The sequence below is a fragment of the Jaculus jaculus genome, chromosome 15 (genome assembly GCF_020740685.1).
Source record: "Jaculus jaculus isolate mJacJac1 chromosome 15, mJacJac1.mat.Y.cur, whole genome shotgun sequence".
Lineage (NCBI taxonomy): Eukaryota > Metazoa > Chordata > Mammalia > Rodentia > Dipodidae > Jaculus > Jaculus jaculus.
Window position 1 is genome coordinate 21,003,515 of NC_059116.1, and position 15,546 is coordinate 21,019,060.

At 46.4% G+C, this 15,546-nt stretch overlaps 1 protein-coding gene across 1 annotated transcript; it reads right to left on the reverse strand.

Annotated features, from left to right (window-relative positions):
• Positions 1-1,653: 1,653 nt before the first annotated feature.
• On the reverse strand, positions 1,654-2,172 carry Cetn1 (centrin 1). The gene has a single exon (XM_004654823.2). The coding sequence runs from the start codon at positions 2,170-2,172 to the stop codon at positions 1,654-1,656; it is 519 nt and encodes a 172-aa protein (XP_004654880.1).
• Between the last annotated feature and the right edge of the window lie 13,374 nt (positions 2,173-15,546).

Here is a 15,546-nt window from a genome sequence, read left to right on the forward strand (position 1 = left end):
ATTTATTTACATTTCTAAGTGGTCAACTTAAATATGTTATAGTAAATGTAACTTAAAACAATTTCCTACAGTAAGATCTTAAACTTGTACATATTCATTAGAAAATCAAGCTGAGTGTAGTGGTACAGAGTTGTAATCGTGGCATCTGAGAAGGTAGGGCAGAAGGATCTCAAGTTCAAGGCTATCCTGGGCTACAAATTAAGTTCCAGGTCATCCTGGGCTATAGAATGAAACCCTGTCTTAAAAGACCATAACAAGCTGGGCGTGGTGGCGCACATCTTTAATCCCAGCACTTGGGAGGCCGAGGTAAGAGGATCACTGTGAGTTCGAGGCCACTCTGAGACTCCATAGTGAATTCCAGGTCAGCTTGGGCTAGAGTGAGACCCTACCTCAAAAAAAAAAAAAAACAAAAAAAAGACCATAAAAAGGGCTGGGCATATAGCTCAGTGGTAGTGCTTGCATAGCATTTGTGAAATCCTGTGTTCAATCCTCCATACTTCAAATAAACACACAAAAAGCCCCAAAAGTATAGTCTTGGCTTTGGGAGGTGTTAACTGATTTAGCACATGAGAATGATTATATATATATATTGTATTTGAGAAAAAGAGGCAGATATAGAGAGAGCAGGCATGCCAGGGCCTCTAGACACTGTAAACAAACTACAAACACATGTGCTACCTTGTGCATCTAGCTTACATGGGTACTGGGGGATCAAACCTGGGGTTTTAGGCTTCTTAGGCAAGTCCCTTAACCACTAAGTCATCTCTCCAGCCAACAAATGATCCTAAATTATCTGCTGAGGGTTATCCAGGGTCACTATGCAGACCTGGGCTAAAGTATTAACATGTAATTTAGTTTTGGCCTAATGAAAGTATAACTTGCTTAAGAGATTAAGGTAACTAATTGTTCAACTCAACAAGCCTATATATATAGTGTCTTTGCTGAGTGCAAAAAGTATGTAGGTGGCCCCTTATTTCTGTTCAAAGAGGTATTCTGTCAAGTGAGAAACCATGGCTTGGCAGGTTCAACTGCATCATGTTGGAACATTAACTTGAAGTTCAGAAACGACATATGAAGCAAGGTCATTTGAAATCACCGGAGAAGGGAACACATTTCTGTTTTGTTCCAGAAAAGCTATCCTGCCTGGGTTTCTAGTTTAATGGATGTCCCCCAATGCAAATGGTGAATGCCTCCTGTCTTAAGAAACCTGATATTAACTTCAGGTTTGCATTTGAAAATTAAAAAAACAAAAAACAAAAAAAACAAGGTTGGAGAGATGGCTTAGCAGTTAAGGCACTTTCCTGTGAAGCCTGAGCACCCATGTTCGGTTCCCTAGAACCCACATAAGCCAGATGCACAAGGTGGCGCACGTGTCTGGAGTTCGTTTGCAGGGGCTGGAGGCCCTGAGCACCCTCCCCCCCCCTCTTTAATGAATAAATAATAATGATAAAATACAAAACAACGAAACAGAACTTAGGTCAACAAGCACCTTTAAAATTTGTAACTACTCTAGAGGTTTAGTAGCCAATCAAATTCGGAAGGGAGACACGGACAGCTGTACCGGCCCCCCCCCCCAACACACCAAGTTAACACTTGCAAAAGAAAAAAACAAAAAAAACCCCACAGCAGCAGGGGCCCCAGGCAGCCGGTCTGTCAGTAGAGGTTGGTCTTTTTCATGATCTTGAGGAATTCCTCCTCGCTCACTTCGCCGTCCCCGTCGCGGTCGGCCTCGTCGATCATCTCCTGCAGCTCCTCGTCCGTGAGGTTCTCGCCCAGCTCCTGCGCCACGCGCTTGAGGTTCCGGAACGAGATCTTGCCCGTGGCGTCGTCGTCGAACAGCCGGAAAGCCTTCAGGATCTCTTCCTTGGTGTCCTTCTCGGCCATCTTCTGAGTCATCACGGCCAGGAAGTCGTTGAAGCTGATCTTCCCCGTCGCTTCCTTGTCCACGTCCGAGATCATCTTCTTGATCTCCTCCTTCCTGGGTTCGAAGCCCAGCGCCCTCATGGCCACCTTCAGCTCCTTCACGTCGATGGTGCCGCTCCCGTCCGAGTCGAAGAGGTCAAACGCTTCCCGGACTTCCTGCTTCTGCTCCTCCGTGAGCTCAGGCTTAGCACCCCCTCTTCTCTTGTTGCTGGCGGAGGACAGGTTGGACTTCTTGAAGCCGGACGCCATCTTTCACCGGCGTGAAGTCCTTAACGGCGCTTAGTGGGGCCACTGCGCTTGCGCCAAGCTGGCTGCGGCTGCGGCCGCCGCTGCTACTGCGCGTGCGCTGCGTGGGCGTCGCTGGTACTGCGCGTGCGCTGCGTGGCCTGGCTGGTACCGCGCGTGCGCGCTGCTTGACCTTGGTGGTACCGCGCGTGCGCAGAGTGCTCTAGGTTTACTGAGTTTGCCACTAGGCCCCAACCTGGTCCAGGCCCCGGATTTACATCATCCAGAAAGCAATCCGGTCCTGGTGCTGGGCGCCAGAGCTTGACCCACTCCATTCGGGTTTTCATTTATGGTCGGTGCCTAGCTCCCTGTGTTTGTGATTGAATTTCCACACGCTGTCATCCGTGCTGGCAAGAACCGCTCGCAGCCAGCTCCAGTCATCTTCTGTCAACTCCCTGGCACGCGCTGGGCCGTCCTTTCCAGGTCACTGGTTTGCAAGCCCCTCACATCCGGTTTGGAGATGGGTTTGGAGGTTGTTCTTTGCTCCGTTTTTTCATTACTCATGCAAAGAACATTCTTGGCTTTGAGGGTCACCCAAGGGGCAGACTTCAGGTAAACCAGGAGTTGAGTTGGATCACTTGGCACTCAGTGGGGAAAAGGACAAGGAGGAGAGAATATGAAAAGTCACACCATGTGTTTAACTAGACAGAAATGGGAACCAGATAAGATGGAAAAAGTTATGTATAGAATTTGTAGAAGCCTGTCTCCTGACATTACACTCAACCGTCATAAAAACTTTTCTGGCATTCTCTCAACTATGCGAGTATCCAAGTGGATGATTTACTTGTAGTGTTTCAATCTGGCCTCCTTCGTGTAATTGCACTTGAGTAATGGTCCTCATTTCATTCACGAGGCTGTTGGTTTCAACAGAGAGGAGTTGAAATACTGCACGCTTCTAGGCCTGCGCGTACCTTTAAAACTATCAGCATATTTGTGCCCACTCTTCACCATCCAATCAGGGTTGTGATGAAACCCATGCTCTGGTAGCATCAGCCATGAACTGAGAAATGTACCTTATGGACAAACTGTACTTAAAGGGGAGAAATCTGCTCTTTAAAAAGATTGTTAATCAGTCTCTAAAGTTGTTCTTTTTAGTTTCACCTGAATTCTATGAAGATGAGGAAACAGCCGAGGTCTCCTAGGGTAAACTGCCTATTATAATACTAGACAGGTCATGCTTGAAACATCATGTCTACTCTCTTTCCTTATAAGCACATGATTCATACCTTATTTTTTTTTTTTGATTTTTTATTTTATTTTATTTTTTCTTGAGGTAGTGTTTCACTGTAGCTTGGGCTGACCTGGAATTCACTATGGAGTCTCAGAGTGGCCTCGAACTCATGGCAATCCTCCTACCTCTGCCTCCCAAGTGCTGGAATTAAAGATGTGCGCCACTATGCCTGGCCATACCTTAAATTTATCATCCTCAGAAATGTACACCTTGGGCCTGGAGAGATTGCTCAGCGGTTAAGGCCCTTGCTGACAAAGCCAAAGGACCCAGATTCGTTTCCCCAGTGCCCACATAAAGCCAGATGCACAATGTGGTGCATGCATGTGGAGTTCATTTGCAGTGGGCTAGAGGCCCTGGTGCACCCATTCTCTCTCTATCTGCCTCTTTCTCCAATAAATAGATAAAATTTAAAAAATTACTTTTTTAGGGCTGGAGAGATGGTTTAGTGGTTAAAGCATTTGCCTGCAAAGCCAAAGGATGCTGGTTCGACTCCCCAGGACCCATATAAGCCAGATACACAAGGGGGCACATGCATCTGGAGTTCATTTGAAGTGGCTGGAGGCATATGGCGTGCCCATTCTCTCTCTCAAATAAATAAATAATATATATTAAAATTTTTTTTTTTTTTGCCAGGCATGGTACACGATACACTGAGCATGCTTAAGAATGGTCCTGTGTGTCCTTTCTTATATAAATATGCATGCACTCTTAAAGTCTCCACACTTCCTTTGGAGAGACCGTTTGTAGATAACTTCAGAGCTCTCCTTACTTGCTACACATAATCAATCTCCCTCTGTTCTTTCCTCTTCTGGTGGTGCTTGTTACCTCAACACTCAAGAAGCGCGCTCACTGTATTTCACCGTAGTGGCTTCTCTTTGACTGTAGACAGAGATGATAAAGGACATGTGGGGACCTGAAATTTTCTCTTGGAAAGAAGGGAGTTCTGCAAACCAAAGGAGTATGAGAAATACGGAAGCTTTTCAGGCCAAGAAGGGAGGAAGGGAGGAAATAAGCCCATAAAGTACTGCCATTAGATTTGCTCTGAATTTTTTATGTATTTTTTTAAAGCAGCTGGCTTAATTTTGCCAAAAGAAAAAGTTTATTATTACTTGATCTGTTATAACAGATGGCTCTTGGACAATATTTTATTAAGATTTTCTTTTTCTTTTCTTTTTTAAAATGAGGCAGAGGAAGAGAGAGAGAGAGAGAGAGAGAGAAAGAGAGAACGGGCACACCTCTAGCCACTACAAATGAACTCCAAGCACGTGCGCCACTTTGTGAATCTGGCTTATGTGGGTCCTGGGGAATCGAACCGAGGTCTTTTGGCTTTGTAGGCAAGCGCCTTAACCACTAAGCCATCTTTCCAGCCCTTCCTTCCTTCCTTCCTTCCTTTCTAGGTAGGGTCTCTCACTAGCCCAGCACTATGTAGTCTTAGGGTGGTCTCGAACTCAAGGCAGTCCTCCAACCTCTGCCTCCCAAGTGCTGGGATTTAAGACATGTGCCACCAGGTTTGGCTCTTTGTTCAAGATTTTTTACCTCCCTAGCACCTAACACAGTGCTTGACACATTGCATGAGATTAATATTCAATGACTTTTGAATGACAATGTTGGTCCTAAAGCACCTTCTGAATCATTAAAATCAAGTAAGCAAACAAAAACTACCAAAGATTAAGTGGTCCTAGGAGTGTTTTACAATCTGTTTCTCCTTGTTTTGTTTCAGTGTGGATCTGATACCGATTACATGGCACATTAGGGGATTTGTTGGGTGTTTGTTTTTTCTGGCGCAGGCCATCAAATCTGGGGCCTCACACGAGCTATGAATGCACTCCCTCTGCTCTCAACTCGAGCTCAGCCCCACCTGGCATGTTCAGTTAGCTGAATCTTACTATCTGCTTCAGTTGATACATGGCTGTGGACACAGGGCTTGGATGCAGGGTTTTCAAGGCCAAGCAAACTTACATGAGCCCTCCTCTCTCCTGCCTTCCTGGAATTGTTACAGACATTGTTGATGCAAAGGAAACTCGGGCAGGCAGATGCTGCAGCTGTGGATCTCCCGGTATCCCCTTGTTCTTCCTTCAGGGATCTTCTTCCAAGTCTATGTGTTAGTGTCTTCATGACCTTCAGAAAGTCACTTCACTTACCAGACTCATTTGAAGCATCTGCCACAAAGCATAATTATAAAGCTCCCTAGAGCTGGAGGGATCACGCAGCAGTTAAGGCACTTGTGTGCAAAGCCTAACAACCCAGGTTTGATTCCCCAGGACCCACATAAAGCCAGATGCACAAAGTGGTGCCTGCATCTGGAGTTCGTTTGCAGCAGCTGGAGGTCCTGGAGCGCTTGTGCTTTCTCTCTCTTTCCTTGCAAATAAATAAATAAAATATATATTTTTATTTTATCTATTTATTTTTTTGGTTTTTCAAGGTAGGGTCTCACTCTAGCCCAGGCTGACCTAGAATTCATTCTGTATTCTCAGGGTGGCCTCGAACTCAACGGTGATCCTCCTACCTCTGCCTCCCGAGTGCTGGGATTAAAGGCATGCGCCACCACAACTGACTAAAATATATATTTTTAACAAAGCTCCTGAATTCACTTTCACTGACACAATAGCCATGGCACTTTCCTGCAGAGCCAAAGGAGCCAGGCTTGATTCCCCAGGACCCACATGAGCCAGATGCACAAGGTGGCACATGCATCTGGAGTCTGTTTTCAGTGGCTAGAGGCCCTGGCATGCCCATTCTTTCTCTCTCAAAGAAATAAATTAAAATTAAAAAGAAAAAAGAATAGCCATGGGACAGCTTTCTAACTGGGGACCATATAGGGCTGAATAATTGCTAGTTGAATCTCCATTCCTCCCAGACTTTGTGTATTTCCTATCCCTCGGCTCAAATTCAAGCCAAGCAATGATGTGTTGGGGAAAACTGAAGGCCAGAGCTGCCTCAGATAGAGCTACACTGGGGCCAAGTTGTACTCAAAGCAAACCAGTTGTCATGGTTTCCAGATGTGTGCAATCAGCAGACACAGCAAAGGGCCACCAAGGGCTCCCCTTCATCCAGTGCCCTTAGAACCAGCTCTTGGTGGGGAGCTACTTCATGTCCATCATCTAAACTCTGACTTGAAGGAAGAGTGCGTTGTTCTGGGCTTGGGACTTCAATTTACTACCTCAGTGGATCTTTGCAGTCATTTCCTGTTTTGCAGATGGAAAAAAAAAAAAATGAGCCAGGCATGGTGGTGCATGCCCTTAATCCCAGCACTTGGGAGGCAGAGGTAGGAGATCACCATGAGTTCGAGGCCACCCTGAGACTCCATAGTGAATTCAAGGTCAGCCTGAGCTAGAGTGAGACCCTATCTCAAAAAAAAAAAAAAAAAAAAAAAAAAGAGAGAGAGAGAGAGAGAGAGAGACAGAGAGAGAGAGAGAGAGAGAGAGAGGGAGCTGGAGAGGTTGCTCAGTGGTTAAGACGCTTGCCTGCAAAGCCTAAGACTTGGGTTCGATTCCTCAGTGCCCACATAAAGCTGGATGCACAGGGTGGCTCATGTGTCTGGGGGTTTATTTGCAGTGGCTAGAGGCCCTGGCACACCTATTCTCTCTTTCTCTATCTGCCCCCCTCTCTCTCTTAAATAAATAAAAAGATTTTTTTTTTTTAAAAAGAGAAGACATCTGTAATGCATACTTAATAGTACACAGCCAAAAACATGTGGCTCTGAGATTAAACCGTGGCCTTGATTGAACCCAACACTTAGGCTTTGTTTATCACACCACGCTGCTTTTTCCAACAATTGGGATTATTACCAAAACATAGAACTGGGAATGGACTACCGATTTTCTTCCTTGAGGCTAACGACAAGCATCCTGTCTAGAAAGATTCGCCAGGGTCCTGGTGAGGTGGCTCAGTGGTTAGGTGTGCTGCCTGCACAAGCATGGGGCCTGAGATCACCAGAGTTCAAATCTTTGGACCCCAAGTACAACAGCTGGGCATGTCACGTACCTCTGTCACCTCAAGTCGCACAGAGGAAGAGAGACCCCAAAGTCCTTGGAGTCCCCCACAGGCTGCAGAATCAATAAAAAGAGATTCCAGCTTAAAACAAGACCAGGGGGATGAGCTAGTGGGCGGGACACCCAAGCAAACCCTGTAGCAGGCTAGCGCATGCAGCCCTGAGAGGGCACATACATGTGTGCGTGCCACACACACACCACATTACACACACACACACACACACACACACACAGCAAAAAGAATAAAAAAAAAATACCAAGAATTTGTAGCATCTCAGACTAGCTGTGAATCTGAGGCAAATTGTTAGCTGTTAAGTGAAGTCAGTACCTTTAGGGGCAAACTCCTCCTAACCTAAGCAGGGACAAAGCTACTAATTCTAATGCAAAAGACTGCTAACTGGGCTGGACCCGTGGCACGTGCCTGCGATCGCAGCACTGGACACTTGGGAGGCTGGGCTAGAAGTAGTGTGAGTTTGAGGCTGGCCTGAGCTACAGAAGGAAACCTCGTCTTCAAAACAAAACAAAAAGCCAGGCGTGGTGGCAATGCCTTTAATCCCAGCTCTCAGGGAGGCAGAAGTAGGAGGATTGCAATGGGTTGAAGGTCAGCCTGGGGTAGAGTGAGACCCTACCTGGAAAAACCAAAAAGACAAACAAAAAATACCCAAAGCCAAAGCCAATGCATCTTTATAGTTGTTCTTTCTTTTGTTTCAGCTAGAACTCTTGAGAAATACACGAAGATCCCAAAGTCACCAAGTCACTCAGTGATTCCTTTAGGTGACTTGGGTAACTGTTCGTCGCTCATTATCATACTAATTTCTATACCCAGATGTGTTTCTGAAGTGAGCATGCTCAGAAATGTCCTGCATACCTTAAACTGAGCTAGCTCAGAAATGTCCCTACTCATACAAAAAGTAGGAGGTGAAATTCCTTGAAACAAAAAGCCCCCCTTGTGTTAAAGAATAAGGGCTGCAAAGCTGATTAACCGACTAGAAGTTTGTGGTCATGGAGCCAGAGTGTCACAGATCCAGAGTCATATTACCTTTGCTCATTAAAAAAATTTTTATTTGAGAGAGAGAAAGAAAGAGGCAGAGAGAGAGAGAGAGAGAGAGAGAGAGGGAGGGAATGAATGGGTGTGCCAGGGTCTATAGCCATTGCAAATGAACTCTAGATGCATGCGTCACTTTGTGCATCTGGTTACGTGGGCACTGGGGAACTGAACCTGGGTCCTTGGGCTCACAGGCAAGCGCCCTCACCTCTGAGCCCTCTCTCCAGCCTGCGCGAGACAAGGTCTCTTGTTGAACCCAGAAATCACGAGTTTGGTTAGAAGAGCTAGCCAGTAAGCCCCAGGGATTCCCTGTCCCTGCCTTCCCGGTGGTGGTGTCCGGCCTCATGTGGGTGCTGGGGTGTGAACTCAGGTCCTCATGCTGGCACAAGGACTTCACTCACTGAGCCATCTCCCCAGCCCCTACCTTGGCATGTCTTTGATCCACTTAACAGCTGTCATTGACCATCTATGTCTTCCCTAACATCTGTGTGACTATCAGGTACAAGCTGTAATGTGTTAACTTAGCAGACCGCTAGCTTAGCTTCCACCTACCCCCAAACCAAGAATGTCATTGTGTAGCGTCTGGGTCCTGTACAAGAGCTTTCTGTGCTGTGACCTGCCTACCTGACGTTTTCATGGATGGATTTGAGAAGCGCTTGGATGTATATAACGTACTTTTGCTCTGTAACTGTAAAACGTCATGAAGCTATTTCCACTTTGGAGAGTGGCAGTTGAGGCCACATACAGGCCATGGCCCCTTCCTGGCTCGAGCAGAAGCTACCTCACCCCTCCTCCCACCCTCCAGGTGTGTTCCATACAGGCCACGTGGACAGACTCCGGGTTAAGTCCCGGCTCAGTCTTTGCTTTCCTGGTGATTTCCAGGAGAAGAAAGGGTCCATTTGGCCAGGCACCACCCTTTAATCCCAGCACTAGGGAGGCAGAGATAGGAAGATCACTGAGGCCAGCCTGGAGTTCCAGGTCAGCCTGAGCTAGAGTGAGACCTAACCTCTTAAAAACAACGACAACAATGGGCTGGAGCGATGGCTTAGCGGTTAAGCGCTTGCCTGTGAAGCCTAAGGACCCCGGTTCGAGGCTCGATTCCCCAGGTCCCACGTTAGCCAGATGCACAAGGGGGCGCATGCATCTGGAGTTCACTTGCAGTGGCCGGAAGCCCTGGCGCGCCCATTCTCTCTCTCTCTACCTCTATCTGTCTTTCACTCTGTGTGTGTCACTCTCAAATAAATAAATAAAAAATGGACAAAAATATTTAAAAAAATAAAAAATAAAAACAACAACCACAAAAGGGCTGGAAGGATGGCTTAGTGTTTAAGGCATTTGCTTGCAAAGCCAAAGGACCTGGGTTCGATTCCCCAGGACCCATGTAAGCCAGATGCACAAGGTGGTGCATGTGTTTGGAGTTTGTTTACAGTGGCTGGAGGCCCTGAGGCCCTGGCATGCCCATTCATTCTCTCTCTCTCTTTCTTTCTTTCTTTTTTGGTGGCTTTTCAAGGTAGGGTCTCACTGTGGTCCAGGCTGATCTGGAACTCACTATGTAGTCTCAGGGTGGCCTCAAACTCATTGCGATAATCCTACCTCTGCTTCCCGGGTGCTGGGACTAAAGGTGTGCGCCACCACGCCCTGCTTAAAAATGCACTCATGTGCCTGTGCGTGCACACACATACACGTATGCCAGAGCCTCTTGCCACTGTACACAAGCACCAGACTCCTGATGCCTGTGCACCACTTTTTGCATATGGCTTCTATAGGTGTTTTGGAAATTGAACCTGGGCTGACTGGGCCATTTCCCCAACCCCTCTGTGGTGGTTGATTCAGGTGTCCCCCATAAACTTAGCTGTTCTGAATGCTAGGTTCCCAGCTAATGGAGATTTGGGAATTAATGCCTCCTGGAGGGAGTGTATTGTTGGGGGCAGGCTTATGGGTGTTATGGCCAGTGTCCCCTTGCCAGTGTTTGGCACACTCCCCTGTTGCTGTTGTCCACCTTATGTTGGCCAGGGGGTGACGTCCACCCTCTGCTCATGCCATCATTTTCCCTGCCATCATGGAGATTCCCTCTCCAGCCTGTAAGCCAAAATAAGCCTCTTTCCCCCACAAGCTGCTCTTGGTTGGGTGATTTCAACCAGCAATGCGAACCTGACTGCAACACCCCCAAATCCCTTTTAGTGTCAGTCTGCAGGCCATGTGCCAGTCAGCTTCATTATGTCAAAGTCCCTTTGTACGTTTTATTAAACTGATTGAAACTAAATGAGATTCTTGGAAAAGTAACGGATATGCACCTTTTGGTTGCTGCTGGCTTTGTTTATTTTTCGGGGGGTGGGGCGGGAGGAAGGCTTTTACACTCATTTTTTTTGTTTGATGTAATATGCACAATCAGTTGATTGAGAAGAGGAGAGGAGATGTTTGTTTAAGTCTGGTCATGGAGACTTATTAGCTGGAAAGAGGGGGAAAGACCCATATTAGAATTCTACAATAGGTCAGGAGTCCATTGAGCCCAAGAGAAAGGACCCATGCAGTTTGTTCACACTCGGTATTTGGTTTTCCATTTGACTCCTGTGGCATGAAAAAGGTGAGGCTTGGGAGTCTATTAAAACGTTAGCTGCATTCGGCAGAATCAGCAAATTCCAGTGCCACCCAAGGCAGAAAACATGCATAATTAAACGTCCTTCCTGCTGCCTGTTTACTCCCTCCCCCCCCCAAAAAAAAAGTAGAACAGAGAAAATGCAAGCATTTGACATGGCTCCTACGGACATAAGCAGGACAATTGGACGGGGCCTGTGAGGGAGGAACTCCAAGACCACAAATACAGTGCTGGACTGTTTTATTCTTAAGTATGTGGTGCCAGTTATAAGAAATGGATGCAGTAGCAACACTTTCACAATCCTGGTGGTGTCTGGATGGACCATGAAATGAAGTCCAGTGACTCAACCCAAGTCTTTGTGGCAAGCCTAGGTACTAGACCTTAGTGTCTGGCCAAGGGCTACATGAGTTCTCCTTTCTCCTTTCATGAACTCCAAGAATTTTAAAAAAGCAAAAAACTCCTTTCAGATATAAAACCAGATTGCTTTTTTTTGTTTGTTTGTTTTTACAAATTGCCCGTATTTCAGGAGATGGCAATTTCCCAGTATCCATGTAAAGCCAGTTGCACAAAGTAGTACACGTGTCTGGAGTTCATTTGCAGTGGCAAGAGGCCCTGGTAGGCTCATTCTTTCTTTCTCCCTGTCTCTCACAAATAAAAATATCTTAAATATTTACTAGAGAGAGAGAGAGAGAGAATAGGAGGAAGAGGATGAAGAGTGAGAATGTCGGGGGGGGGGTGTTCCAGGGCTTCCCGCCACTGCAAATGAACTCCAGATGTGCACGCTGCTTTGTGTATCTTGCTTTTACATGGATGCTGGGGAATCAAACCCAGGCAGTCAAGCTTTCCAAGAAAGCACCTTTAAACACTAAGCCATCTCTCTAGCCTTCACCCCAAAGTATTTTTAAAAAATATAAACTCTTTTTAACAGAGTTTTACGGTTCCTCTAATTTTCATTCATGTATTTCTAATAGCAAAGGAGAGCTTAAAGCAGTCCCCTGGGACCAGGGAAACCTGTGAGGAAGCCAACAAGCATGAATTGTGTTTATCCTTCTGGGGTTTATCTGTTCAGAAAACAAATTTTGGGGCTGGAGAGATGGCTTAGCAGTTAAGGCGCTTGCATGAGAAGCCCAAGGACCCAGGTTCAATTCCCCAGTACCTGTGTAGGCCAGATGCACAAGGTGGCACATGCATCTGGAGTTCATTTGCAGTGGTTGAAGGCCCTTCTATGTCCATTCTCTGTCTCTCTCTCAAATAAAATTAAATTAAACTTAAAAAAAAAAAGATTTTTAAAAAGCAAATTTTGGGACTTTTTTTTTCCCCAAGACTGGCCTGAAATTCACTATGTAGTCTCAGGCTTTCCTTGAACTCACAGAGATCCTCCTACCTCTGCTTCCTTAGTGCTGGGATTAAAGGTGTGTGCCACTATGCCCAGTTTATGTGATTATTTATTTATTTAGGTTTATTTTTATTTATTTATTTAAGAGCAACAGACAGAGAAAGAGGCAGAGGGGGGCGGGAGAGAATGGGCGTGCCAGGGCCTTCAGCCATTGCAAATGAACTTCAGACGCGTGCGCCCCCTTGCACATCTGGCTAACGTGGGTCCTGGGGAATCGAGCCTCGAACCAGGGTCCTAAGGCTTCACAGGCAAGCGTTTAACCGCTAAGCCATCTCTCCAGCCCTTATGTGATTTTTTTATTCTCTCTTTTCCAGTGCTGGGGATCACTGAACCGAGGTCCTCACAAGTGCTAGACAAGCACTCTACCACGAAACCTCATTGGCATCTACTGTCATGGCTTCACATGACTGCCATTAAGCACATTCTATCCTCTCTCTCAAAAAAAAAAATATATATATATAGTGAGTCACCTTTCGAGGTAGGGTCTCACTCTATCTCAGGCCGACCTAGAATTCACTATGTAGTCTCAGGGTGGCCTCGAACTCACAGTGATCCTCCTACCTCTGCCTCCCCAGTGCTGGGATTAAAGGCGTGCGCCACCACACCTGGCTTTCCTTTTATGAGTCTTTAAGGACGTGGCCACGGCCTATGGAAACTCACATGTTTTTTAGCAAATGCAGAGTTGGAATTTAACGTGGGGCCTGATGTACACTGCAAACATACCCAATCATGATTCCCTCTGTTGACTTCATTAAAACATATCATTTGGGTTTGGGAGTCAAAAGAAGAAAGGGGAGAAAGAAAAAGTAGTAGGAGGAGAATGAATGATTTTTCTAGAGCTTTCTGACAGGTAGAGTGAAATCAAATGTATCTAGCCAGGTGGTGGTACACACATATAAATCCCAACATCCTTGAGACTGAGGTAGAAGGATTGGAAGTTCCTGAATTCCTGGACTCTGTCTCAGTCAATCAATCAATCGATCAATCAGTCATTTCTAGTGAGAGAATGATGATTATCTCCTCTTCAGTGCTTGGACAGAAATGGCTTTGTGATACTGCAGTTGACCACTCTATATGAAGTTCACAGAGGACCCATTCAGCACAGGCGTGGTGGTTCACGCCTTTAATCCCAGCCCTCGGGAGGCAGAGGGAGGAGGATGCCGTGAGTTCGAGGCCACCCTGAGACTACATAGTAAATTCCAAGTCGGCTTGGGCTAGAGTGAGACCCTGCCTCGAAAAACCAAAAACCAAACCAAAACAAGAACAAAAGACCAACGCAGGGGCTGGAGAGATGGTTTAGCGGTTAAGCGCTTGCCTGTGAAATCTAAGGACCCCCGGTTCAAGGCTTGATTCCCCAGGACCCACGTTAGCCAGATGCACAAGGGGCACACACGTCTGGAGGTCCTTTGCAGTGGCTAGAGGCCCTGGGACGCCCATTCTCTCTCTGTCTATCAGCCTCTTTCTCTGTCTGTCACTCTTAAATAAATAAATAAATAATAAAAAAAAATCAACGCAGAATGGAATGACTCAGGGATAGCCAGGCTGGATTTTTGTTAAAGTGAGCCCTTGGTTCTCTTTGATGTCTCTGCTTTCATCCTCAGAGGATTTTAGGGACTTCAGCGTGGAACACTGGTTTTGAAGCCTACAGAGAATTTTTGCTCAGCAGAGGTTGAAAGGTCAGAGGCCCACAGGGGAGTTAGGTAACCCAGAATGAGCCAAGTGGGTTGCTGATAAGGGCATATTTCGGGATTAGTCGTGACCTGGAGAGTTTGTGACCTTTTAAAAACATATTGAAATTCAAATGAAAAAGCCCAAACTAAATAGCTATGCAGCCTCAGGAAAACAGGTCAGGCCAAACTTGACCTATGGGCGTGTGATGTTTATCCAGTCCTTGTAGTTAGCCGTGGCCTCTTGTGCTGGGGCTCAAGTAGTGATACTTGCTTCTCAGAAACAAGGATAGAGACAGAAAGACCTTGGCTTCCAGCCAATGTGTGCGTAAATCTTTCATTATCATGTAAGTTTATTGAAAGGTAGACTGTACTATAGGACCAGCGCATAGAAGAAAGTGAAATAGTATAGTCATTAGAAATTAGTATATTTGCTTTTCACCCCAGAATCAACTTGCAAGGGGAGGCATCCACGCTGGCCCCATGTCCTTGTGTCCTTTCTACTCAGACTTCTTTGCACCCAGGGAGTCCCTGTGTTTAGCAATAAAGTTATCGAGGCATAGTCAAATCTTCGAGGCCTCCCATGAGGGCATGCGCAGATCATACACAATAAAGGGACAGACAGCCAGGGGGCTAGGACTCCCGTCCCCCACACTCCTTGTGGTGGTGTGAGTGGATGTCCCCCAGTAGAATCAAGTGTTTTATCAAAGCTTGTCATTTAGATCTGCCGCCCCCTCGCTGGAGGAGGGGTCACTGTGGGCAGACCCTAGGCTACAGCTCTAAGGTGTGGGGGTGGATTTGGAATTTCCAGCGAAAGATAAGCAAAGTGCCAGAGTTCTGCCTGGGTTCCTGAAGCGAGCTGGCTTTTGGTGGTGGCTTGTGGCTCTTCTCTCTGTGCATGGACCTGTGAAAGGCATGCCAACTTCTTCTGCCACTATGGAACTTCCCCTGGATCTGTAAGCTTCATTAAATCCTTTCCTCCATAACTGTGCCTGGTTTGGAAGTTCATCCCAGCAGCATGAGGCTGCCTATTACACTCTTCAAGTTTGTTTTCAGCTCACATGGAATTGAGAAAAGCCAAAGGGACTTGGTGTCAAAAAAGGACAAAGGGGGGCTGGAGAGATGGCTTAGCGGTTAAGCGCTTGCCTGTGAAGCCTAAGGACCCCGGTTCGAGGCTCGGTTCCCCAGGTCCCACGTTAGCCAGATGCACAAGGGGGCGCACGCATCTGGAGTTCGTTTGCAGAGGCTGGAAGCCCTGGCGCGCCCATTCTCGCTCTCTCCCTGTATCTGTCTTTCTCTCTGTGTCTGTTGCTCTCAAATAAATAAATAAAAATTTAAAAAAAAAAAAAAAAAAAAGGACAAAGGGATGGTGGAGGAAACATGTCTTTCATGCAAAAAGGCTTGTAGAGCC